The sequence below is a fragment of the Aspergillus homomorphus genome (assembly GCF_003184865.1).
Source record: "Aspergillus homomorphus CBS 101889 unplaced genomic scaffold BO97scaffold_16, whole genome shotgun sequence".
Classification (NCBI taxonomy): Eukaryota; Fungi; Ascomycota; class Eurotiomycetes; order Eurotiales; family Aspergillaceae; genus Aspergillus; species Aspergillus homomorphus.
In genome coordinates, this window is record NW_020291902.1 from 573,094 (window position 1) to 597,018 (window position 23,925).

A 23,925-nucleotide genomic window follows, 5' to 3' on the forward strand; every position below is an offset into this window, starting at 1 on the left:
GTTATTGTTCTGATTTTATCATTTTGAATGTATCTGCATCACTATATGAGAACATCATACCTTCAAATCCCTTTCATTTCTTTTAGTTGAACATCATCGGTACAGTACATCATTCCACCTTAAACAATTCGACGGAAGGAGACCTGCTCTTCCAATTCTTCCTCCGTCCGACGGCCGCCGAAATAAGCGAGCCAGCCAGCCAGCCAAGCACGCCGGAGACGCTGCAAGCTAAAACAGTGCTGACAGCAGCACTCAGACTTCGACCAGCCCCGGAATCCTTCCTTCTAATTAGCTACGTACATACATACAAAATCTCGCTTTCTTTCCCTCAGCAAAGAAAACCCCCAAACTTTAATTAATGGTGCGAGGAGATTCTCGGGTGCGAGACGAGAATGGGGGTTCTCACTCCGCGTTGCAGGAATCGCTTCCCATGCTTGGCTCTCTTTTCCCTTGGTCCTCAGTGGTAGAATCGCTTACTATGCTTGGCCTTGATTGGTTTTCCCCTTGGTCCTTGGTGGTAGAATCTCCGGTGAACTGCCCGGTTAGAGTTCTAGACCCCTGTACGTATTCGTAGTGTGGTACGACCGTTGCAGGTGGAAGTGCAGGGTGCGGTGTTTTAGCATGCGTGCATTAACTTTCTGGTGTTGTTTGTTTGCTTTGGGTTTTCATGGAATAGTACGGAGTAGTGTTTACTACGGTTTGAGGGGTGTGGGGTTCTCCGATGGGGATTTGGGAAGAGGATGGGGTCTTTGGTGTTCTAGTTTTGATGTTTCTTGTTCTAGGCTGTCTGGGGTATGGATGGTGCTGTTCGCAGCCGAGGCATTACTTGAAAACTGCAGCAGAGGTATATTGCAATTGCAATTCATGGATTGCGCTGGATAAATCATGGAATAGCATAGTCAATTGATCTATGATGTAAGTGATTGTATCTGGTTAGAAGTAATAGATATGTCCTTATACCCCTCTGCAACACAACACTCACTCCTACATGATAGGTAATTTATCAAACTCAGCACCCATCACCAGAGCCCGCTATAATCACGACCCATAAGAATCCCATCATAAGTAAACCTTCTACCTCAACCCTTCAGCTTCCACATCCTTACCCAAAATGGGAAAACCAGACAGACCAGACCAGAATAATCTCCACGCCCAACCCGTATTCCCCCCGTTCCCCCCGTCGCCCCGTCCCCTCCATCCGCAATCTAATTTCCCCCTCCCCTCAACCTAAGCCCAGCTCAGCCCAGCCCAACCCTAGACAATTCTAAGCCGCACACCTGCCCGCCATTCCAGCCAACCTAGGCTAGTAGTCCACTTCAGCCAAGCAAGCCCAAGCCCAAGGGCAATCTAGTCTAATCTCTTCTTCTTGCCACCTAGACTAGATAGGTAGTAGATACCTCTTGCGAGTCCGGGCGGACCTAAAGGACCTTCCCGATTATTCTCCGGAGGGGTAGGGGATCGCGAAACGGAGGTTTCATCCTCGCGTGGCATTTTTCCGTAGGCACTAGCCTAGCCTACTAGGTAGTAAGTGTTTAATTTGGGAACGGGATTACCGGGGATTCATTCGTGCTGCGCTAGGTTTTTTTGAGCTTAGGTGTCGTGCGAGTGAGGTGGGCTTTACTTCTCCCTCACTCTCGCTGCTTTGGTTCTGGGGATGGACTCCTGGGTGTGGTTTTGCGGTACTTCTCGGGTAATTGTATACTACTTCTATACTTGAGTCATAGGTGTAGGACGTAGGTTCGAGGCTCGCCGAAGGTTCATTTTCAAAAGTGTTTATGTGAGAAGGCGGCGGAACGACCTACCTTTTGGGAATATATTTAGGCTACTGGGTGATTTGGAAGGGTCGGTACAGTTTATATGGGGTTGACTTTGTCGTGGGCTTTGCATTCGGGTTGTAAAAAGGGTTACTTTGTCCCTGTGGTTGAGGTAAATGCATACTTCTAACGTTTTTTTTGGACGTTGCTGTCGCTGTCGCTGTTACTTTCGGTGGGAGGATGTTGATGTTGTATGATGGCTCTTGCCGAGGAGGATGCAGCAGGCATGCACGCGTGGCTTCGGCTTCGGCTAGCTGGGTGACGCGTCGGTTTATGGGTAGACTTCACAGGGGTTTGATTTCTGAATGGGAAGTTTTGGTGTTGATTCAGGATGTCTTGTGGCTTTGGTGCTACCTTGTTACTTAGGTGCGAGATGGATGTCACAGCACGAATATCGCGCATGGAATACTCTAGTCTTGTGATTCAGTCTGTCTATGATACATTCCGGTTGCAGAGCCGATTACCATGACCTGTGATGGCAGGTAACCTTCTCAGACCCTAGATTATACACCAGCAATCTACAAATCTACAGCAACAATCACATCCAAGTAATCGTTTCTCGCTATGATACATCGTAACCCAGTACTAGGTTGAAAGTCACTATTATAAATCCCCCCAGTACAGATTGAGCATCGCCTGCCCCGGGCCCTGGGCACAGGCCTTGGAATCAATTAAGCATCATGAAGACTTTGGGAGCGCAATACAGAACTGATCGGAACTACCAAGCGTTGACATCGAAGTTTTCCTAGATGACGTGTCAAAAGTAAATCCAGAAAGGTTTATCGGGAAGGTGCTCACCTCGGAGAAATACGTCGTCACGACGGTCCGGTCGGAGAACTTCCTGCCCGCAAGCGCCTTCAAAGCATTCGTGGCCGACTCTACCGAGTCGAACTTGACGAAGATCTTGCCGACGCCAGGGGACTGTCTGCTACCGCCGGAGGGGCGAGGAACCTTCAACTCGAGGATTTGTCCGTACTTCGAGCACTCCTCGCGCACGTCGTCGCAAATTTCTAGCAGAGTTAGTGAGTAAACAATTGAACGAGGGGCAATCTAGCCAACCTTCGTAGTCATCGCTATCGATGAGCTCCTCAGGAGTCACCATGTTCAACAGCTGCAACACACGGCTGGTCTCCAAGTCCTGAGACGTCGTCTTGGCAAACATGGACATCGCATTGACGCCCATGTCAAGACCGGCGGCCTGGGTCATTCCGATACTGGCACGCACAACCTTAAGGTGCCTGTCACCCAACTCCATCCCGTTCAACCCTTCAACGGCAATGCTCGTAGCAGAGGGATCGGCGTACTCGCAGAACGCGATTCCCTGGAAAAAGTCAGAAACGGAGATCAACGGAGTCACATAGAGACTTACCCTGGACTCTTCTGTGGAGTTGTCCTTGACCAGAACAAAAGACTTGAGCTCGCCGAACGACTTGAGAAGCATGGTGACCGGCTCCTCGGGGATATAGTTGGGGATGTTCGACACACAGATCTTGTTGGGCGAATCAGGAACCTCGTTCAGCAACACTCCCTCCTGGTACTCCTGCTCAACCCCGCTGGGAACGATGTAATCCTTGGGTCGGCGCACTTCCAGCCCTTGTGGAGAACCGTTGGCAGCGCCATTTCCGGCGGCCTCGTGCTCGTCCATTGTAATGCCGTCGAACGCAAGGGCAACCGTGGCGTCGCCAGGTGTCTTGAACTCAAGAAGTGCATAGGAGCGGTCGGTAGACACCTGAGCCGAGATACAAGGGTCCACACTCTCGACGACGTTAAGGCCATTGAGCTGGAGGTTGAAGAAGGCCAGAAGCGCCTCCCCATTGACATTGGGAGGCAGGTTGTAGACGAAAAGGCGCTTCGACTGACGGGAGTTGGCAGGCTTGAGAGTGGAGGTCTCGGTGTTGCTGCCACCGGGCTGGTTCATGAAGGCTTGGAGACGGCTGGGGTCCATGGGCTGTTGGCGAGGTGCACCGGGGAGAGGGAACATGCCTGTATGCGTGAGTTTCGACTCAGTCATGAAACCAACAACCGTGCTTCTTACCTGATAGCTTGGCCTGCTCGGCGGTGACATTCTCGTAACCCGGGGGCTTGATATCCCACTGCGTCAAGCGGCGCTTGCGATCCAGAACCGACAGAACATCTGTCAGATCGGGTGTAGGCTCCCTCTTCCGTGGAGGCGAAGCACTCCTCTTCCGCTCTTTTCTGTCGGCTCCACGCTCGCGCTCGCGGTCAGCGCCACGGTCGGCGCGTTCTCCGCGCTCACGCTCCCTGTCCCTTCCTTCCCGTCGGGGTCTGTCTTCGAACAGGTCTCGGTCCCTCTCGCGGCGAGAGGGTCTGTCTTCGTATTCTCTGCGGCGGCGGTCGCCTCGGTCCCGATCCCATTCGCGGTCTTCTCTGCGGCTGGAGTAGCGATCCTCGCGCTCTCTGGCGCGGTAGTCCCGGCTCGACGAGTACGAGTCGGCCTCGAATTCGCGTCGGGAACCGCCCCGAGAGCTGTAATGGGGCGATCTGGACCGTCTTCTGTCTCCGCGCTCGCCTCGTTCGCCCCTCTCTGCCCTCTCCGGTCGATCACCTCTGTCCGCCCTCTCTGGTCTTTCCGGTCTCTCGACAACACGTTCGCGACGCTCTTCGCGCTGTACATCGATCGGTTAGCTGCAGCTGGACATGACAACCATTGTCCATTCAAAAACACTCACGTAGTAATCCCTAGGGCGGCCCGCGTCCGCTTTGTAGACGTTAGAAAATGAGACCAACAAAGCTAGATGATTCGGGAGCACTCACGTCTGGCAGAATACGTATCGCCGTTCATTGTGACAACTCTGGCAAATCGATTGATTAATTCCCTTTTCGCTCCTTTCTTCCCGTCCGTGGATCGCAAAATAGCTTGACAGCGAGCAAGCTCAGGAGGGACCTAATCAATAAGAGAGTTTTTCAAAGGTGCGACCTCAAGCGCACGGACAAGATGGAAGCAAAGACGTCTGATGAAGGAGTGGGTAGAGCTGTCGCTGGAAGGGAAAACTCGCTGTCGGCGACCAAGCAGCCGCCCGGCGCCAAAACGGTTAGCGCGGTCCGGACCGCCTTCTTTATCGGACCCCAAGAGAGCGGCAGAATCGGTATCTTGGGACCGATTAATCTTCCATGCAAACGCGCGCCTGTGAATACTAACATGATGCTCTACTAGGCCAATTGTTGCCATCATGACAGTGGGTAATTTTTCTGAGTGGCGCAAGTTGCCTGTGAGCCTGAGTGAGCTGTGCATCAACACCACCTTGCGCTGCGGCCAAACATTCCGGTACCAGACTCTTCCCCAAGCTCTCCCCCTCCGCCGCTCAGCCATGTACTGTATGTACAGTGCATACTAAATCGAACTCTCCAACAGATGGCACAATGTCCCCGACAGCGATGAATGGCGCTGCGTTCTCTACGGCCGACTTCTCTCCCTGAAGCAAGATCCAACCCACCTCTACTATCGAACCTACCTCCCTCCGCACTCCTCAAAAACAATCCCACCTCTCCCTCCTCCCCGTTTAACCCCAAACGCCACACCCACGCAAGCCCACGAACACCCCCCAAATACCAAACCCAAACCCCAAGCAACCAAAAATGATACCCTCACCACCGCCGAAAACCATGACAAGAACGCAGACCCCATCCTCCCCCTCCTAACAGCCTACTTCAACCTCCCCGCCAACCTCACAGCGCTGTACGAAGGCTGGTCACGCCACGACGCGAACTTCCGGAAGAAGGCGCCGCAGTTCACGGGGATCCGGATCCTGCGCCAGGACGCCTGGGAAGCGCTGGTGGGCTTCATCTGCAGCAGCAACAACAACATCGCGCGCATCTCGCAGATGGTCGAGAAGCTGTGTCTGCGGTACGGGCCGTTCGTCGCCTCCGTCGACGGCCGCGCGTACCACGACTTCCCTCGCCCGGAGGCGCTGGTCGCGGACGACGTCGAGGCCACGCTGCGTGAGCTGGGCTTCGGGTACCGGGCGAAGTATATTGCTCAGACGGCGCGGGTGGTGGCGCTGGAGCGGGAGGTCGGGTGGTTGGAGGGGTTGCGGAATCCGGAGGTTTCGGGGGCGGGTTGTCGTGGTGATGGTGGTGGTGCTGTGGAGGAGGAGATGAGGGAGGAAGGGAGGGAGGGGTATCGGCTTGCTCATGAGAAGTTGTTGGAGTTGCAGGGCGTCGGGCCGAAGGTTGCGGATTGTGTTTGCTTGATGGGGCTGGGGTGGGGGGAGGCCGTGCCGGTTGATACGCATGGTGAGTCTTGCATTCAATAGGTCTGTGGACTGAATTGAAGGGGCGGTGCTGATAAAGTCTCATACAGTCTGGCAGATCGCGCAGAGGGACTATAAGTTCGGCAAAGGCTCGCATAAGTCGCTCACCAAGGTGCTGTACGATGCCGTCGGGAACCATTTCCGAAAGCTCTGGGGGAAGGAGGCCGGCTGGGCGCAGAGTGTCCTGTTTACGGCTAATCTGAGGACGTTCTCGGATCGGTTGGTGGCGACTACTTCTAAAGTGGACGTCAAGGTTGAGGTGAAGGATGAGGAGCGCACGGACGAGGGAGTTGAGGTCAAGACGGAGGTTACTACGGCCACAGCTATTCCCGTGAAGAGGTCGGCAAGCGAAGACGATGTCGAGGCCAAGGCCGAGAATGACACGGACACTAAAGCCGTGCTGCAGGCATCGCAGACTACGACAACCAGGCGGATGTCCAAGCGGCTCCGGAAACGATGAGGTGATTGGGTAACCCCTGTACTATACTTTCTTGTATATATTTGCGTCTCTGGTTAATATTGCTTAGTTCTCATTGTGATAGAAGACAGCCTGATAGAAACCCACTCAACGGCATACGAATGGTAAATCCTTCACCTTAAAAGTAGCTTTCTGTGCGCCGTTTGAATGACCTATAGAGGACCATGACTGATTACCAGCCAACGAGTTCGACGCAATTGCCATGCACCATCGCGCTGCCTCCACCATGTCAGGATAATCACCAGAGGGTTTATAGGATCCGGAGCTTAGCGCTTCGAGAACTATTCTCTCAGAATGCTTGTATTAGGCTTGAGAATACTTACCGTTCGAGCTCACGATCTCCCTTCCGGTCACTCTGAATTTTATCCAAAGTGAGTATATATTGCTTCTTTACACGCCTCTACATGATATCGTCCGAAGGATGTGCTGCTGGTGCCGAGCACATGCCAAGAACACATATTCTTTCAAGCACCTGCTTGGCAGTTGAAGCTTCCACAAAACAAATCGAGGGCTTGGCAGCGAGCCGGACTGAGCCTGCCTTGAAAAGAGCAAACCTTGTGGCTATTCATCACTATGAATGAAGAGCAAGTCCTTCCTAACTAGATTGTGGAGATCTAGTCATGGAGAGCGAGAATTGCCGAATTAGTATTTGAGCCATTGGAGCCTTTCAGCCCTCGAACTCACTCGAGGAAGCTCAAATGCAACCTCACTCCACACTGAGAGACGATTCATGAGTCGATTGGATGGGAAGGGGCAGAATGATCTCTCCGAATTCGGAAATAGTGAGCTGATTGACAGTGACTCAAAATGCAGCACGAGGGATGTGCAATTGGCGCGGGGAAAGAGTTCAGCGGGAAAGGGTTCCCGACGCGTTGGACGGTTAGAGTGGTTGTAGACTCACGGCATGATACCACTTACCCGACCTGGTTATCTAGACGCTTAGGCTAGGTATTAGAATAATTCGCAGTCGCTCCTATATCTTGACAGACAACCCCACGACGCAAACATACCGTACCGATGCTCCCTAAGCCCGACGGCCATCTGGAAAAGCACATAGAAGACAAGCAAATGTGCGCTCCGGCTGGCTTGGCGGATTACCTTCTATAACTAGGCGAGACATTCCTGGCTTAGTGAGTCGGCTGGCCAGTCGGACAAGGAGGTGATGTTGCATGGACTCGGCGGGAAGGAGGAGTGAGTGGGTAGGAATGTTCGGCGTTAGGACCGGCTCGCGTGGCACCACATGACCGGAAAAAAACAAAAGTGGACACCTCGTGGGGAGAGCAGGAGTGGAAAAAGTAAAAGATTCAACCTTAGTGTGGTTGACTTTCAGTGGACGCGCACCGGGCACTGGGCAGTCGTGAGGCAGCTTTATGTTGCTAGGGGTTCGCTCGCACGGTTACCCCGCGTTGACACACAACTTGGGGAGAATCAGAAAACATTGGTAGCCAGGGTGAATGGTATGAACGGCTGAGAAGGTGATCACAGTCTAAGACAAGATAACAGTCAGCAAAGAGCGCTTGATGCATTCTGAGAGAAGACGTCATGGCCTGCCAGACTCGAGAGTTCGGGAAAGACATGGAACTATGGCAGAACAAGAAAATGTGGAGAGACTCTTGGCTGGAGGGCTCCGTCCGGGGAAAAGCTTGGCGATGGAGGAGAACAGAGTCAATGACCACCAATTCTTGATCATCTGAGATAGTAGGTTGCAGTGGAGGAATAGAGATGGAGGGTAGGGAAGAAATAGACAAAGAGGAAAAATGGTCTGGGCAGAGCTGCAGCTGCCTCTTTTCTGACTCAGATACTCCTCCCACCCCCTATCTGCCTTTCAAAGTAAGCCCTTCCACCCTATCCCCGCATGGTTCTGATTCGGTCCAGGTGTCAGCCTCTCTTACCTCATGTGGGCGATCGGCAAGAGTCCGAAAGGCTAACTAAAGCCTGGTCCTCGCTGAGAAGATGCTAGTGTTAGACCCGAGGATGAATCGCGGGGTCTGTCATCCTCATGGCGTCGGTGAATGTGTGCGCCTGCCCGAAGTCGGGCTTTTTAAAACCGCGGCCGAGTCTCGAATTTCGGTTTATTTCCTTTTGCTCTTTTGACACATCACACAAGACTCTGCTTCCTATTTTCTTCCCCCTTCCTGTCTCTTTTCTGCCCCAACCTTGTCGTCTGCTCTTCTTTCCAGCATGTCTCGCGTCAAAGAGGACGGGCCATCGCGGGTCGTCCGGCAACATGCTCCGGATGAGGATGATTTGCCATCGATGAGCATCGGAAAATACCTGGCGACTAGACTTCCAACTCTGGTGCCCCCTATGAATCCTGCTCCTAATCCGATCAAGGCTCTTACTTTGCTCAGTGGCAAGCAATGGCTCTTCTTTGGCGTAAGTTACCCTCGATCGTCCACAGCAATTGATCACTGCTAAGCCGTATCTTTAGGTCGCCTTCTTTGGCTGGACGTGGGATGCCTTCGACTTTTTCACCGTCTCCTTGACCACCACTGAGCTCGCAAAAGCTTTTGACAAATCAGTCACAGATATCACCTGGGGCATAACCCTCGTCCTGATGCTCCGGTCCGTGGGAGCGATCGCCTTTGGCATAGCAGCCGATCGATGGGGCCGGAAATGGCCTTTCATCGTCAACAACGTCATGTTCATTGTGCTGGAGCTGGGAACCGGTTTCTGTCAGACATATCGTGAGTTCCTGGCTTGTCGTGCTCTGTTTGGAATTGCCATGGGCGGGCTATATGGCAATGCAGCAGCTACTGCGCTTGAGGACTGTCCAATGGAGGCGCGTGGTATCGTTTCAGGTCTACTACAACAAGGATATGCGTTCGGTTACCTGCTGGCGACTGCTTTTGCGCGTGGACTGGTCGACACGACTCCGCACGGGTGGAGACCGTTGTTCTGGTTTGGTGCATGCCCTCCAGTCTTGATCATTATCTACCGACTCTGTTTGCCTGAGACAGACGCCTTCATTGAGCGCCAAAGGACGCGAAACTCTGTTCGAGGCGGAGTGGCATCGACGTTCATGTCGGAGGGTAAGACAGCCTTAAAGCGACACTGGTTGCTCCTGATTTATCTCGTCTTGCTCATGGCGGGCTTCAATTTCATGGTAAATATCCCCACTGCTCCCTCCCCTTCGTCAGCAATCCACTGACTATAGCAGTCTCACGGCTCGCAAGATCTGTATCCGACCATGCTTAAGAGCCAGTTTGGCTTCTCGGCTGATGCCGTCACCGTCACCCAAGTCGTCGCCAACCTAGGCGCATTGACAGGAGGTACCCTGTGCGGGTGGGCAAGTCAGATCTTCGGACGACGATTCTCGATCATTGTGGTCAGCATTATCGGCGGTGCTCTCCTCTACCCGTACACTTTCGTGACCTCGACCAATGTTATGGCGGCCGCCTTCTTCGAGCAATTTTGCGTGCAGGGCGCGTGGGGGGTGATTCCTATCCATCTGATGGAGCTGTCCCCGGGCTCAATTCGCACTTTTGCCGTGGGTACAGCCTATCAGCTAGGTAACCTGGTGTCCTCGGCCAGTTCCACGATCGAGTCAACGATCGGAGAACGGTTTCCCCTACCACCTTCGGCCACAGGGGCCAAGCGGTATGAGTACGGAAAGGTAATCTGTATCTTCATGGCATGCGTTTACGTTTATGTGATCCTGGTGACATTCTTTGGTCCGGAGCGGTTGGGACGCCAGTTCGACGTGGCACACGATGCGGACCTGGCAGAAGTGACCGCCCATCGCGGCATGGCCGGCGAGGGCATTGAGAGTGATCCCGAGAAGGGCGCCGTGCGGACCCTGGAGGGTTGAAGTACGTGTTGAAGATACTTTGATTTACGAAATAAGATCTACGAAGTCATGATTTAGCGTCAGAGCTTATTGCACTGCACGAGATATGGAATCTACGTCTGCATTGAATGGGGTGACTTAGACAATTTCTAAGGCTTGGCAGGGTATGACAAGACATATTAATCAGATTCCATGATGCTCTATTTCCCAAGAGACCCATGCCTTCGTTGGTAGGACGAGGTCGCCTGTAGAACATGTAGGGAAAAATTATGGGCTTATGCATGGGCGCAGATTAGGTGTGCGAAGTAGATGGAGTTCGGGCAGCGTGGCTTGCCGCATTGAACACATTCCGAGCAGCTGTCGATCTGGGAGACGCCCGAACCGCAGTTACAGCAGACCCAAAGACCAGGCATAGAGAATAGTCTTCAAGAAGTAACAAAGGGGATTTCGGGTAGTGAGTAATATTCAAGATGACGTTCCGGATGTGAATAGAATATAACAAACAGTTAAAAACATGAAGATAGTGAACAGGTCGGCAGTGTCACATCAATCTGTTAGATTGGATTGAAGCAGTGCGATCATGCGTTCCTCTAAATCTTAGCAGTCTATCGAGTCAGTCAAGGACACGAGACACAACAAGAGATAGTCCAGGCTCCTAAAATCTCAAGGGGGCATCGGCATCTGCTTAATTGTAATGGGCTCATTGTCCTCAGTTTGAAGACGATCACAGGGTTGAAGTCTCTTCATTTGCATTGCCAGTACTTTGACATGAGAAGAAGACGAAAAAAACTTGCCTGTAGTGATCAGTGGGAATCATCGACCTGCACTTGCCTGTGGGGACGGGTCTGCAGGTGAACAGACAGTGTGGAGGTTCAACTGAAATGTCCGAAGTTCCCCCCGAGAGAAGGGGGCGCATTTATACTTAAGTCGGATGTGTTGGTTGACCCCGCACTCACTGAGCTGCTGTTGCCTGGAACTCTCACCTGCAGGATGAACTGCGTGCGTGGTCTGATGGCACTCAGGGGTGAATGTGTTTGCCCCTCGAAAATAAGGACTGCGAAGCAGGACTTGCAGGAGTTTTTTTTTTTTTTTTTTTTCCCGTTGATGCAGAACAACTCATGTACATAATGTACTGTATGTACTCCGTAGTTTGCCCGTTCTCCATCACTTACTCAGCTACGGGCTGGTGGTGGAGCCTCGAATCTCTCTCTCAGGGTCTCACGGAGAGTCCAGACTGTGGACGACTCCATACAGCAGTAAAGTATAGAGCAGCTGCAGGAGAGATGGTTCTTCGCATGAGCTTGTAATTGATGAAGTAAAATGTAGTGAGTCTACTGCATGCTCTCTTCTTGAGCATGCAGTAGAACTCGGGGTAAAAGAGAATTTCCTCATAGCTGTCAGGCTGACAGGATCCATGGACCTCTCATCCTTCGTCCCTTGAATCCAAGTCGGCTGGCAATGCGACGGTGACTTCATGACACCCAGTCCGCAAAGTTCCTTGGGGTTAAGGAAAGAAGTGAGGAGGGCAGTCACTGCCGCATCTTGAAATTTTCACTCACTCGACACAATACATAACTGTAACTGCTCAGTATATGGAAGAAAGAACAGGCCGATGTCGATTGTGCCTCGATCGTGCCGACTTGCATCCGCCAAGCCCGTTCCGTCTGCGGTGCCAAAAAAGAACCTCAACCAACCTTTGGTCGGTCGGGATTCTCTTCTCCATCGCCTCGCCTCGCTCCGCTTCTCCGGTCTGCTGCTTCTTTTGCTTCTCCTGGTATTCCTGCCCAGCTTGACTCGCCCTCCCTTTCGCTTCGCCTCGGCGTCTCTCGACCCTCGTCCTGCCTCCGTCGTCGCCGGTTTCCACCTCTCCTGCTATCTCTTCGTTCCTCCTCATTCCCCTCCTTATCGCCTCCGTCGGTCGCTCGTTTGTCCTCCGGCGAACCCCAAGCTCGTTCCCTTTAGGGGTCCATTCGGTCTCGAACCAACCACAAACAATTGCACGAGGAGGAACGGCAGCAATTTGCAAACCGGCTCAGCCAGTCTTTCTAGCAGAGTAGCCTATCCGTGTGCTTGTCCGATCGTTGGCCGGTGTCTCGCTTTGCCCATCGTCGCATTCCAGCCTCCGTCTTCTAGGGACGGATCCCCTTGCCGCCGTCCACCATTACCGCACACTTTCTCCAATCCACCATCTCTCGGTTTCTCCTACGTGCTGAATGATCAATTTGACTGAGGCCACTTCCAATGCACAGACGCTCGTCTGGCTCGCCGGCCGAGGACGATGCTGAAGACTCCGTGATCACCGTCTCTCGAACTCCGACAGAGCCCAGCCATGTTCCCCATATTCTGGATCCGCCGGAAAAATCCCGCTCGCAGGCAGCCAGAACCGGCACCAGCTTCGATCTGCGGCGAGACACCACGGGTGCCTCGAACCCTCGCTCTAGAAACTCAAGTCTCTGGCGCACGCCTTCCTCCTCTCATGAATCCCGATCATCATCCGCCATGACGCCGCTGGCCTCCCAGCGATTGCCCATGGAAGCCTCTCCCGATGGCCACCACCGCTTTCGCCCGTCGCGCCTCCGCAGTCCTTGGCCGATCTCCGTTCTAGCTGCGCTCATCACACTCTTCGCCTCCATATTCTTGTTTTTTATCTGTCGGTCTTTCACCGTGCGGCAAGTCGGCGGCGATGGTTGTGGTATCCCGGTCATGAGCCCTACGTTCATCCGCATGGTTGGATTCGATACGGAGCATACTCGGTTTGCCAGCAAGTATAACCTGTTTCTCTATCGGGAGGAAGGGGTGGACCCGTACAACCAGGAAAACCTCGGGGTGAGTTTTTGGCGCACATCTTGTTACGAAGTTCTCCATTGCCCTTCGTCGCGTACTGATATTCAACACTGGCCATAGCTCAACGGAGCTCCCGTGCTCTTCTTGCCCGGAAATGCCGGCAGTTACCGACAAGTTCGATCCCTGGCCGCTGAAGCGTCGCGACACTACGCCGATGTAGTCCGTCATGACCAGGAACGTCTCAAGGCGGGAACGCGAAGTCTGGATTTCTTCATGATCGATTTCAACGAGGACATGGCAGCTTTCCATGGCCAAACGCTGCTGGACCAGGCGGAATATGTGAACGAAGCCATATCATACATTCTGTCGCTTTACCATGATCCCCGACGATCGCGGAGGGACCCCAGTCTGCCAGACCCTAGCTCTGTCATCCTGATCGGACACTCAATGGGAGGCATTGTGTCCCGCACCGCTTTGACCATGGCGAATTACCAGGCGAATTCCGTCAACACCATCATCACCATGTCAGCCCCGCATGCGAAGCCTCCTGTCTCATTCGAATCGGACATTGTTCACACTTACAAACAAATCAATGATTACTGGCGTGAAGCCTACTCGCAGACATGGGCCAACAACAACCCGCTGTGGCACCTGACGCTGATCTCCATTGCTGGTGGTTCACGCGATACAGTGGTTCCCTCCGACTACGCCAGTATCTCGTCGCTCGTTCCGGAAACGCACGGCTTCACAGTCTTCACCTCCACTATTCCCGATGTTTGGATTGGGATGGATCACCTTTCCATTACATGGTGTGACCAATTCCGTAAGGCAATCATCAAATCTTTGTTCGATGTTGTAGACGTTCGCCGGGCTAGCCAGACAAAACCGAGGGCTGAGCGCATGCGCATCTTCAAGAAATGGTATTTGACTGGTTTGGAGAGTGTAGCGGAGAGAACACTCTCCCAAAAAGGTACTGTCACTATTGCGCTATTCACTGCATATGGTACTGACAGCTTGAGCAGAGCCCAGCACACTATTGACGTTAGAAGACAGCACCAATACCATACTCTCGCAAGGCCAGCGGCTTGTTCTTCGCGAGTTCGGCGAGGAGTCCGGTCCGAATGTGCACCTGCTGCCGGTCCCTCCGCAAGGCGTGGCAGGGAAGAAATTTACACTACTTACGAATCAGCAGTTCGACAAACCCGGAGAACACGGGACCCTGGAGGTTCTGTTCTGCAGCGTCTTCCCTATGCACAATGGTAAATCTGCGGGCGTCTTCTCGATGAACATGGACTTTTCTGGTGGTAGTGCCGGCTCAACCCGTCTTGCTTGCAAGAATGCCGCTGAAGATGGGATTCATCTGCCGGCATCGACGCACTCTTCAAGGCATGCTTACGACAGGGTCACTCCATTCTCTTACCTACAGTATGATCTGGAGGACCTTGCAGAGCACCAGTTCGTTGCGGTTGTTGACAAGGCCCGTTCGCCAGTTCGCGGCTGGATCGTGGCTGAGTTCTCCGATAGTTCGGATTCAGTCATCCGAGCCCATGTGGGCTTGGGAGGCCTGCTTAGCGCTGGTGTGAAGATGCGACTGCCCGCCACTCGTCCGATGCTCACAGAAGTCAAGATTCCTGCTCTGCATTCCAGTCTGTTGAACTACAAGCTCAAGATTGTGCGACGGGGTCCGCGGCATCAGCAAGAGCTTTTCGCACCGTTGTTGCGCCAGTCAATTCCGGATCCACACGAGTCAAAATTCTTCGTCAATGTTCAACATGTCCATGTCAACCTGCACGGCGTTGCACCCTTTATGCCTCCTCCCCTTCGCGAGCAGGCAGCCTTGGGCGGGGTGTCTTTCCAGCTGTGGACGGACCCGACTTGCGAGTCTTCGGTTGACATCTCCTTGGCAGTGGATATTCTGGGTAGCTTGGGTGAGCTTGTCATGCGTTACCGGACTGTCTTTGCAGCCTTTCCGGTTCTTGTCATTGCACTTGTCCTCCGCAAGCAATTCCAGGTGTATAACGAGACAGGCTATTTCATCACTTTCCTAGAGGGCCTTGACAGCACCATACGGTCATCCCTGCCCATTCTGCTGCTGGCTATGTCACTCCTGGCTTCCTCCCTGGCTACATCTAGCACCTTGCCTCAGCGTGACGACCCGTTCCACTGGCGCACGAACGCTACGGAAACTCCAGTGGACTATACCAAGAATGACCTCCTTCTGGGCTCCCAGGATGCATTCTTCTGGTTTCTAGTACCGATCTTTGGTATGATCAGTGTGGGTGTTTGTGTCCTAATCAACTACATTGCTTTGTCTCTGCTTTCGGTGCTGGCCTTTATTTATGGTCTCTTAAACAGCCGGTCAGGGTACATCAAGCGGGATGACAAGGGGTAAGTTTTCTGGCCCTGTTTTGTTCAGACTCACACTAAGTGTAGCAGAAATCTTTCCATGTTCTGTGCTCCTACCCCCAGACGGCGACTGATCAACACGGCGATCCTATTGATCCTTGTCTCCACGGTTGTACCTTACCAATTTGCGTACATGGTGGCCTGCATTGTGCAACTGGCTACCTGTGTGCGCGCCCAATGGCATGCCAAAGAGACCGTAAGGCTCCTCTAACTTTTCTTTCGAACCTTGCTAATGGTTTTGCCAGAATTCCACGACCCATTATAACTTTGCCAACTACACCTACTCGATCTTCCTGTTAATGCTCTGGATTCTTCCGATCAACATCCTTGTTTTGCTTGTCTGGGCGCACAATCTTGTGGTTCACTGGTTCATGCCCTTTTCTTCTCACCATAACGTGCTCTCTATAATGCCCTTTATCCTGCTTGTCGAGGCTATGACTACAGGAACCATGATTCCTCGAGTCACTACACGGTATGATTCTTTGCAATGAAGCGGCACTTGCGGAGAAAACTGACAATTACAGGTTGAAAAACATCACCTCTGTTATCCTCTTCGCCATTGCGGTCTACTCGGCAGTGTACGGGGTTTCTTACGCCTACCTGCTTCACCATCTTACTAATATACTGGCTGCTTGGCTGGTCGTGATCTACCTGTTTGGCAGCGGTTTCTCGATCCGTCGGCTGTGGCGGCTGGTGGACCCTGATGAAGGGACGCCCACCACGTCGGAAGCTGGCAGCCACATGAAGAAAAAGCCATAGCAGTCTCAAATTCGTGGATTTCTTTTTCTCCTTTCGCTTCTTATATGTTTCTCTTATCTTCTCTGTTGCATTTTGCCGGTTACTCCCGTGGGACCATGATTATAAGGAGTTCAATATCTTTTGTTTTGGAGCGGCGTCGTTGCGTTTTTTGCCTGTCCGAGTGATAGGCCTCCCTACATGTACAGGATTTTGTTACAGTATCACCCCGATCTGTGCGCGCCGTGAGTCGTCTGTATATACGGTGGGAACTGGGATATAGACTCTGACCAGGAGATAAGATAATGTACGCAGACTTAGACGAGATTGAGGTTTTAGCATACTAGTAGAGCTCTTATCGAAAGTGCCCTCGCGGGTCTTGGGGAAGTATGAGCTGCAAATCTGCCCGCAGTGTAGTGTCCAAGAAGACCTTCTGTTGTGGGTCAGACTGCTTCAAGCCCGCCTAATAGAATCCGTCAAAACTTCGGGACAACGTTCATCTTCCCCCACTGCCCGCCCTCAGATTGGTCAATGGCAGCTCTAGATTTTTGGACGGGCGATACATTGAGTTGTGCAAGTTTTAGGTCGTCAACTGCCGTGCACATCAGCATGATTCAAGGTCTCCACACCTATACGGGATTGCAGTCACAGAACGGTGCAGCCACCCACCGACTGCCACTGGAATCCAGGGTTTCTCTGGGTTCGAGACTTTAGTGCAATGGCTGCCCTGATGGGGTGTGCGGGTCTTCCAGCTGTTATTAGAGCCATCGTATCCCCATTCGAAGTCAAACCATGATTTTACTACAGTCCAATCACAGAGAATAACTAATCCTTGACCCGATTCATAGCCGAAATGCAAGCTTCCCCCGCCTGGATCCTCGAGGATCAAAAAGGTCTGGAAAGTCTCAAACTCGTGGACAAAAAGCCCGTCCCTTCCCTAGGCGACCACGATGTTCTGGTGCGCATTCACGCCGCCTCGCTCAACCACCGCGACCTAGCCATCGCAAAAGTACGACCATCCCGTTCCCCTTCCCAAACCAGAAAGCTAAACCGCGATCGATGCTCCAGGGCGCCCATTCCCTAGTGATCCACCCACATGTAGTAGCCGCATCCGACGGCGCCGGCATCGTCGAACGAGTCGGGCCTCAAGTACAGGGCCTGCAGCCCGGCGACCAAGTCTGCACCTACATGGTGCCGAACAAGCCCGCCGACGAACCGGTCACTTTCGCGGACATCAGCCGTGGGCTGGGCCAGCAGGTGGACGGGACGCTTCGCCGGCAGGCGATCTTCGATGAATCGGCGCTGGTGAAGATGCCGTCCGGCCTGTCGTTCCTGGAAGCCAGCACGCTGACGTGCGCGGCGCTGACGGCCTGGAATGCGCTGTTCGGGTTGGCGTCGCGGGCGCCGAAGAAGGGCGATGTCGTGCTCGTTCAGGGGACCGGCGGGGTGTCGGTTATTGCTTTGCAGGTATTGTGTTCCAAGCTAACTTCCCCCCCGGAGAATCTGGGAGTCGGGTTGACTGACTGAACACCGGATCGGATTTTGCAATAGTTCGCGTTGGCAGCCGGCGCCACCGTGATCGCAACCACCAGCTCCGACACCAAGGCGCAGCGACTCCACGCTCTCGGCGCGCACCATGTGCTCAATTACCGCCGTAATCCCAAATGGGGCGAGGCTGCCAAGCAGCTTACCCCGGACGGTCAGGGCGTGCATCTGGTCGTCGATGTGGGTGGGCTGTCGACGGCTAGTCAGTCGCTGAAGGCCGTGCGGCCCGAGGGTGTCATTGCCATGACGGGGCTGCTGGGCGGCCCTCCCCCGGACTCGGATCTCAATACGTTGATCGACTGTCTTGTGAATCTGTGTACCGTGCGGGGGGTTTTGCTAGGTACGAGGCGGCAGTTTGAGGAGATGAATCGGTTCATTGAGGAGCATCAGATTCGGCCGGCGGTCGATGAGAGGGTCTTTGGGTTTGCGGAGATCGGAGAGGCGTATCGGTATATGGAGGAGCAGAGGCATTTTTCGAAGGTTTGTGTGAGGGTTGATTGAGTATTCTTGTTGAAAATGGAAGGGTGTAGGCAGAACAATGGGTAAAGTTTATGAACGGTTTATGAGATAATTTGCAAGGGTGGCGCGGTAAGGAACAGCTCGAAAACATGATGCAGTACAAGCTCTGGCAGTCAAAATAAGGTGGTTGTTGAAGTATACATCCTCTGCTCGTTCCCCTCATTCTAGACCCGAAAGTGACGTTGTATTCCGACCCCGACGGTGGTGGCCAGTTCCTTTCCCCCCTCCTCTTTCTCTCTCCCCTCTTCTTTATCCTAGTCTTTTCATCTGCCAATTGCCTCAATTCTTCTTGTCCTTTGACAAAAAAAGCAAAGCCATCGCCACGCAAGAGACGTCATCCCAGTTTCCGAACAGCTAACCACTGCATATAACCACCAAGCTCTCGTCCTGCTTCCCTTCCCCTCCCTCCTAACCATTTATTTCCCCTCCCTCTCAATTCTACCTTCGATCTAGTATAATAAACCCTCACCACGAACGCCTAATTTCCAGCCACCCTCACCGTACACACAATCTGAAAATCAACTCCACCTCTACACCTCCCTACCAATTCACCCCCGTCAAAAGGCAAAGACATCAGAATGTCCGCCACCAAAACCCGAGCCACCCACCCCGAGTCGGAGGCCATCCAGCTCCCTACAAACGCGACTACGGCAGACCGCTCCGGCGGCTCCTCCTCTTCCTTGAGCGCTGAGCTCGGGGCCGCGGGTCGCAGCGCATCAACAGAGAAGCCGTGGAAGCCGCCCGTGGTGCGGCAGCAGAGCTGGAGTAACGAGGATCAGAAGCATGAGTTGCAGGCGAGGTTGTTGGGGTTGGAGGAGGGCGAGAAGCCTGGTTTCTCGGAGGCGCCGGCTGGGGTTCAGTGATTGATTGAATTGGGGGTTCAGTTGGGGGGGATCGGATCGGGGAGAGGGGAGATGATTATATGATGATTATGATTATGGCTCTGAAGATTGACGGGTGTGTGTAGTCGGTTGAGTGGGGGGTTCGTATCGATTTTCCTTTAATGAGTAAAATTGGAGGTGAGGGAGATTGTGCTGAGCGAAAGTCTGCTGTTAATGCTGGTGCAGTTTAATAAAGTGACTATTTCTTGAGATTATTGGATAGTTCATGGAGGTGAAACTGTTGAGAGTGTCTAGTGCGGGGAAGCACGGGGATTAACTGCTGAATGATTTCTTTAAGGGTATACACTTTCGCATCTACGAGTGTGAATTGATAACACTAGAGAAGGATATAATACAAAATATTTGCCTGAGAGAAAAGGTTAGTATACAAGTATAGTCTAAGTTAGTATAAACATCTCCGCCAGTGGAGTAAGATCATCGTCCCCTCCGCCTTCGGCTGTTCGTCCGCCGCCGCCATCACTGCAACTTCCGTCAGCCACTTTCATTCTTGTAAATCTTCAAACTCCTCCTCCCTTGGCGCCTAAGACAGTGCGCGCTACTCTGTTCCAGCGTTCTCCCAAATGTGGCGTTTAAGTCACTTATGCGTCCCTCCTTTCCCATTCGCTGAAAGGAATTCTGGATAGTCGAAATCCATCCCACCCACGTTAAATAGTGGACATCGCAGCGCCGGCCAAGTGATGGATCGTCACCGAAAGCGTACGCTTTTCCAGAATACCTACACCCACTTAGGGAACAAAAAATATTTATTTATTGGCTAACCCTGCACTCTGACTACAGGGGAACTCCGCAATTTCAACGAGAAAGCCTGGGCTGGCGAGACTGGTAAAAAACGCCCTTTTTCTTCCCCGATAATGACGCACCATACGCTCACCCCCGCGTGTTCTTTCTCACTGCATCGCACACACACACTTACTCACTCACTCACTTTTTTCCCTCTATAAGATTGCTAGTGTTACTATACTGATTTTGTTACCTTGCTATGAACAGACATCTTCCCCGTCAGCAAAAACCTCGATTCCGCCCTGAAGAAAAACACCGCCTTCATCAAGCGTCTCCGCACAGGGATCAATGCCTCCGCCCAACAGACCTTCCTCGCCGACATCCGCACCCTATCGCTCCACAAGTACCTATCGGAGATCATCTCGGCCTGCTACGAGGGGCTCTGCAAGCTCAAGTCGCCCGGCGAGATCGCCACGGGAGTTGAGATCGCGAGCGCTCTGCACCAGCGGTTCGGCCCCGGCGAGTTCACGCGCCAGATCGGATGGCTGTTGGGCCGTGGCCTGAGCACGCCGGACAAGGGCCAGCTTAAGGCGCTGAGCCAGGAGGTGCGCGAGCGCGAGGAGAAGGAGCGGCTGTCGCGCCACCGGGTGCTGCTGCGCGTCGTCACGGAGCTCTGGCTGGTGGGCGTGCTGCGAATGCTGGACGATATCGATCGGCCGGATGATCTGGGCGCCGCGGCTACCAAGGGCGGCAAGGATGCTGGTGTGGTGGGCAAGGCGACCGACGGGCCCGTGAAGAGCAAGGCGCCCCCTTCCGCGGCCAACAAGGATGGTGCCGGCGAGAAGGAGTCCGAGCCGTTCCCTATGGAAGTCCTCAAGGATCTTCTGGGTCATGATCGCGAGCATCTGAACTTGCCTCTCGCGGTCTTGTTTGTCAAGAGCTTTAGCTGGGATGTGCTGGGGACTAAGTTGGTGGAGGAAGGGCGGAAGACCGTCGAGGCGGACGGCGCCACGACAACTACTACCACGAATGGAGCCTCCGGGGATGCGGTGAATGATGGGGCTGATGGTGAGGCGGAGGAGAATGACCCCCCGTTGATTCCCGAGAAGCTTCAGCTGCGTTTCCGCCATATCTTGAACCGGTACTTGGATGACGTCAAGGCGCATGTTGTTCGTGATCAGAGAGCGTTGGCGGCGCAGAGCCGGCGCAATGCCGAGGCGTACGTGAAGAGTGGTGAGATCTTTGAGGACCGCCAGGCCAACTTCGAGAAGCAGACCAAGTCGCTGGAAAAGCTGGTTGCCAATACCCAGGTTCTATGCGAGGGTCTCGGGGCGGAAATGCCGGCCTTGGCCGAAAAGGAAACCACCGATGCGGCATCGGCTGGTGGAATCGGGCTGGTCAAGACGACTGAGTACCTGCGTGGTCAGGGTGAAGGTGCTGGCATCTGGGAAGATGAAGAGGAGCGGCGCTTCTACGAGAACCTAGTTGACCTCAAAGGCAAGGTGCCGGCCGTGCTCTTGGAGGATGGCAAGAAGAAGAAGCCCGAGTCTGACGAGGCAGCCAAGAAGAAAGGGGAAGGGGAAGAGGCAGCAACCGCAGAGAAACCTGAGGCTGTTGCCCTGGCCCCAGCATCGGAGGAGAAGAGTGCAGATGCCGACGATCAATCTGCAGCTTTCGTCAGCAAGACCGTGGGCGCTCAGGTGGATGCGCTCCTTGCCAAGTTACCCGACTTGCAGACCAAAGACCATGTCGATCAGATGGCCTTGGATTTCTGCTTCCTCAACTCGAAGGCGTCGCGCAACAGGCTTATCAAAGCGGTTTCGGATGTTCCCAAGGGGCGTATTGATCTCTTGCCACTGTACTCCCGTCTGGTCGCCACGCTCGGGCAGTATATGCCTGACATCCCCCAGGGATTGACTACATACCTTGATGAGGAGTTCAGAAGTCTTCAGCGCCGAAAGTCGAAGGAGTTCTTGGGGCAGGTCCGGATGAGCAATGTTCGCTATCTGGCGGAATTGACGAAGTTCGGTGTTGTTCCGGAGCACATCATCTTCCATTGCTTCAAGGTTTCATTGGACGATTTTTCACGGATGAACATCGAGATCATCGGCCATCTCCTGGAGAATTGCGGTCGCTACCTCCTCCGCAACCCGGAGACCTCACCGCGGATGGCCTCTTTCCTGGAAACGCTGGGAAGGAAGAAAGCGGTGCAGCATCTTGGCCAACAAGAGCGAATGATCATCGAGAATGCTGTTTACTACGTCGATCCGCCACCGCGGCCTGCCATCCAGCAGAAGGAACGCACGCCCATCGAAGCTTATATCCGTCGGTTGGTGTACCTGGACATGAACAAGCGCAACTACACCAAGATCCTGAAGTCGATCCGCAAGCTTCATTGGGAAGAGGGCGAGGTGGTCGACATTCTTGAGAAAGTCTTTAGCAAACCAGTCAAGGTCAAGTATGGTAACATCCATTTGCTCGCGATCTTGGTCAGCGCTCTTTACCGGTACCACCAGGAGTTTGTGATCGGCGTTGTGGACAACGTTCTCGAGCAGATCACCTTGGGTTTGGAGCAGAATGACTTCAAGTTCAACCAGAAGCGTGTTGCTGAGGTTAAGTACCTTGGAGAACTCTACAACTATAAAATGATCGACTCGCCTGTGATCTTTGATACCTTGTATCGCATTGTCACCTTTGGCCACGGTAAGTCCTGGCCCAAATCTTGCCAAGGGCATTTCTAATGTGTCTATAGAAGGCGGAACGCCGATGGCGGGGAAGATCAACCCGTTGGATTTACCCGATGACTTCTTTCGTATTCGTCTGGTCTGCACGCTGCTCGATACATGCGGTCATTGCTTCGATCGTGGGTCCGCTAAGAAGAAGCTCGATTTCTTCCTCACCTTCTTCCAGGTATGGCTTTTATAGAGGGCATTTGGACTAGCGACTAATTTGAACAGTACTACATGCATACCAAAGATCCCTTGCCTATGGACGTTGAGTTCCTTGTTCAAGACACCTACTCGATGACTCGTCCTCAGTGGAAGCTGGCGGCCGACCTTACCGAAGCCACTCAAGTGTTCGGAGACGCAGTCGCGCAGAATTACAAGATGCAGGATGCTGAGCGGCCTGCGGAAGCCGAGGAGGAGGATGCGGAAAGCAGCTCTTCTGACGATGATTTGGAGGAGGATGCTATTCCCGAGGCGGAGGATGATCAGGAGTCCAGTGATGAAGCCGAGGTAAGTTCTTATTGAGATTATCACCAAGAGTATGCTAATGAGTATAGGCGTCCGGCGCGAACGCTGAGAACACCGGCGACAGCGAGTCCGAGGATGAACAGATCTTCGTCACCCGGCAGGAAGAGGAACGTGACCCGGAGGCGGAGGCCGACTTCGATCGCGAGTTCGAAAAGATGATGTCTGAGAGCATGGAATCGAGGAAGTTCGAGCGCAAGGGCGTGTTCGACATCCCTCTGCCCATGAAGCGGTCTGGTCGTGAGGCTGCCGCGGAAAGCGTCGCGGAGCCTCCCAAACCTACCACCAACACCGTGGCATTTTCGCTGATGACGAAGAAGGGCAACAAGCAACAGGTGAGCTTCTGCCATTTTCTGCGTGGCGTATATCATTCTAACCGTCCAGACTCGCACTATCGACTTGCCGTCCGATTCCAGCTTCGCGGTGGCGATGAGAAGCCAGCAGCAAGCGGACCGGGAGGAGCAACAGCGGATCAAGAACCTGGTCTTGAATTATGAGATGACCAACGAAGTCGATGCCAATGCCGAAGGTATGTTATTCGAAGACGAGCCATGGAACAAGTCTGACCGTTGCAGCTGCGGCCGAGAAACGCTCACCCCATCGTGATACCCGCCTCGACAAGTCGGGCAGTAACAGAATGGCCTTCCGGTCTCGGAAGCTTCAGCTGAGCGACGTGAACTGGTAGACGGGGGTGTTAACTTCGTATTACA

At 53.4% G+C, this 23,925-nt stretch overlaps 7 protein-coding genes across 7 annotated transcripts; 6 read left to right on the forward strand and 1 right to left on the reverse strand.

The window, feature by feature from the left end:
• Positions 1-2,360: 2,360 nt before the first annotated feature.
• Positions 2,361-4,802, reverse strand: BO97DRAFT_389947 (splicing factor u2af large subunit). Its single transcript, XM_025693738.1, has 7 exons — positions 4,590-4,802; positions 4,505-4,533; positions 3,850-4,441; positions 3,184-3,797; positions 2,874-3,135; positions 2,613-2,824; positions 2,361-2,559 (listed from the first exon to the last, which is right to left on the reverse strand). The coding sequence occupies exons 1-7, from the start codon at positions 4,615-4,617 to the stop codon at positions 2,533-2,535; spliced, it is 1,764 nt and encodes a 587-aa protein (XP_025551952.1). The 5' UTR covers positions 4,618-4,802; the 3' UTR covers positions 2,361-2,532.
• A 194-nt stretch (positions 4,803-4,996) lies between these two features.
• On the forward strand, positions 4,997-6,545 carry BO97DRAFT_477780 (8-oxoguanine glycosylase OGG1; the record flags this gene model as incomplete). Its single annotated transcript, XM_025700582.1, has 3 exons — positions 4,997-5,100; positions 5,188-6,068; positions 6,136-6,545. Exons 1-3 carry the CDS (start codon positions 5,006-5,008, stop codon positions 6,543-6,545), a joined length of 1,386 nt encoding a protein of 461 aa, XP_025551953.1. The 5' UTR covers positions 4,997-5,005.
• A 2,159-nt stretch (positions 6,546-8,704) lies between these two features.
• Positions 8,705-10,374, forward strand: BO97DRAFT_389954 (sugar transporter family protein; the record flags this gene model as incomplete). Its single annotated transcript, XM_025693739.1, has 3 exons — positions 8,705-8,939; positions 8,995-9,669; positions 9,724-10,374. Exons 1-3 carry the CDS (start codon positions 8,745-8,747, stop codon positions 10,372-10,374), a joined length of 1,521 nt encoding a protein of 506 aa, XP_025551954.1. The 5' UTR covers positions 8,705-8,744.
• Positions 10,375-12,778: 2,404 nt separating this feature from the next.
• On the forward strand, positions 12,779-16,595 carry BO97DRAFT_405373 (GPI inositol-deacylase). The gene is made up of 6 exons (XM_025695168.1): positions 12,779-13,179; positions 13,258-14,107; positions 14,160-15,525; positions 15,574-15,739; positions 15,789-16,015; positions 16,068-16,595. Exons 1-6 carry the CDS (start codon positions 12,853-12,855, stop codon positions 16,300-16,302), a joined length of 3,171 nt encoding a protein of 1,056 aa, XP_025551955.1. The 5' UTR covers positions 12,779-12,852; the 3' UTR covers positions 16,303-16,595.
• A 536-nt stretch (positions 16,596-17,131) lies between these two features.
• On the forward strand, positions 17,132-18,324 carry BO97DRAFT_424435 (zinc-dependent alcohol dehydrogenase family protein; the record flags this gene model as incomplete). The annotated part of the gene is made up of 3 exons (XM_025696974.1): positions 17,132-17,287; positions 17,347-17,745; positions 17,830-18,324. The coding sequence occupies 3 exons, from the start codon at positions 17,132-17,134 to the stop codon at positions 18,322-18,324; spliced, it is 1,050 nt and encodes a 349-aa protein (XP_025551956.1).
• Positions 18,325-18,604: 280 nt separating this feature from the next.
• Positions 18,605-19,593, forward strand: BO97DRAFT_405375 (uncharacterized protein). Its single transcript, XM_025695169.1, has one exon. The coding sequence runs from the start codon at positions 18,921-18,923 to the stop codon at positions 19,203-19,205; it is 285 nt and encodes a 94-aa protein (XP_025551957.1). The 5' UTR covers positions 18,605-18,920; the 3' UTR covers positions 19,206-19,593.
• Positions 19,594-19,921: 328 nt separating this feature from the next.
• On the forward strand, positions 19,922-23,900 carry BO97DRAFT_414147 (regulator of nonsense transcripts 2; the record flags this gene model as incomplete). Its single annotated transcript, XM_025696332.1, has 8 exons — positions 19,922-19,940; positions 20,022-20,066; positions 20,232-22,667; positions 22,717-22,874; positions 22,922-23,200; positions 23,248-23,550; positions 23,600-23,744; positions 23,791-23,900. The coding sequence occupies 8 exons, from the start codon at positions 19,922-19,924 to the stop codon at positions 23,898-23,900; spliced, it is 3,495 nt and encodes a 1,164-aa protein (XP_025551958.1).
• Positions 23,901-23,925: the final 25 nt, after the last annotated feature.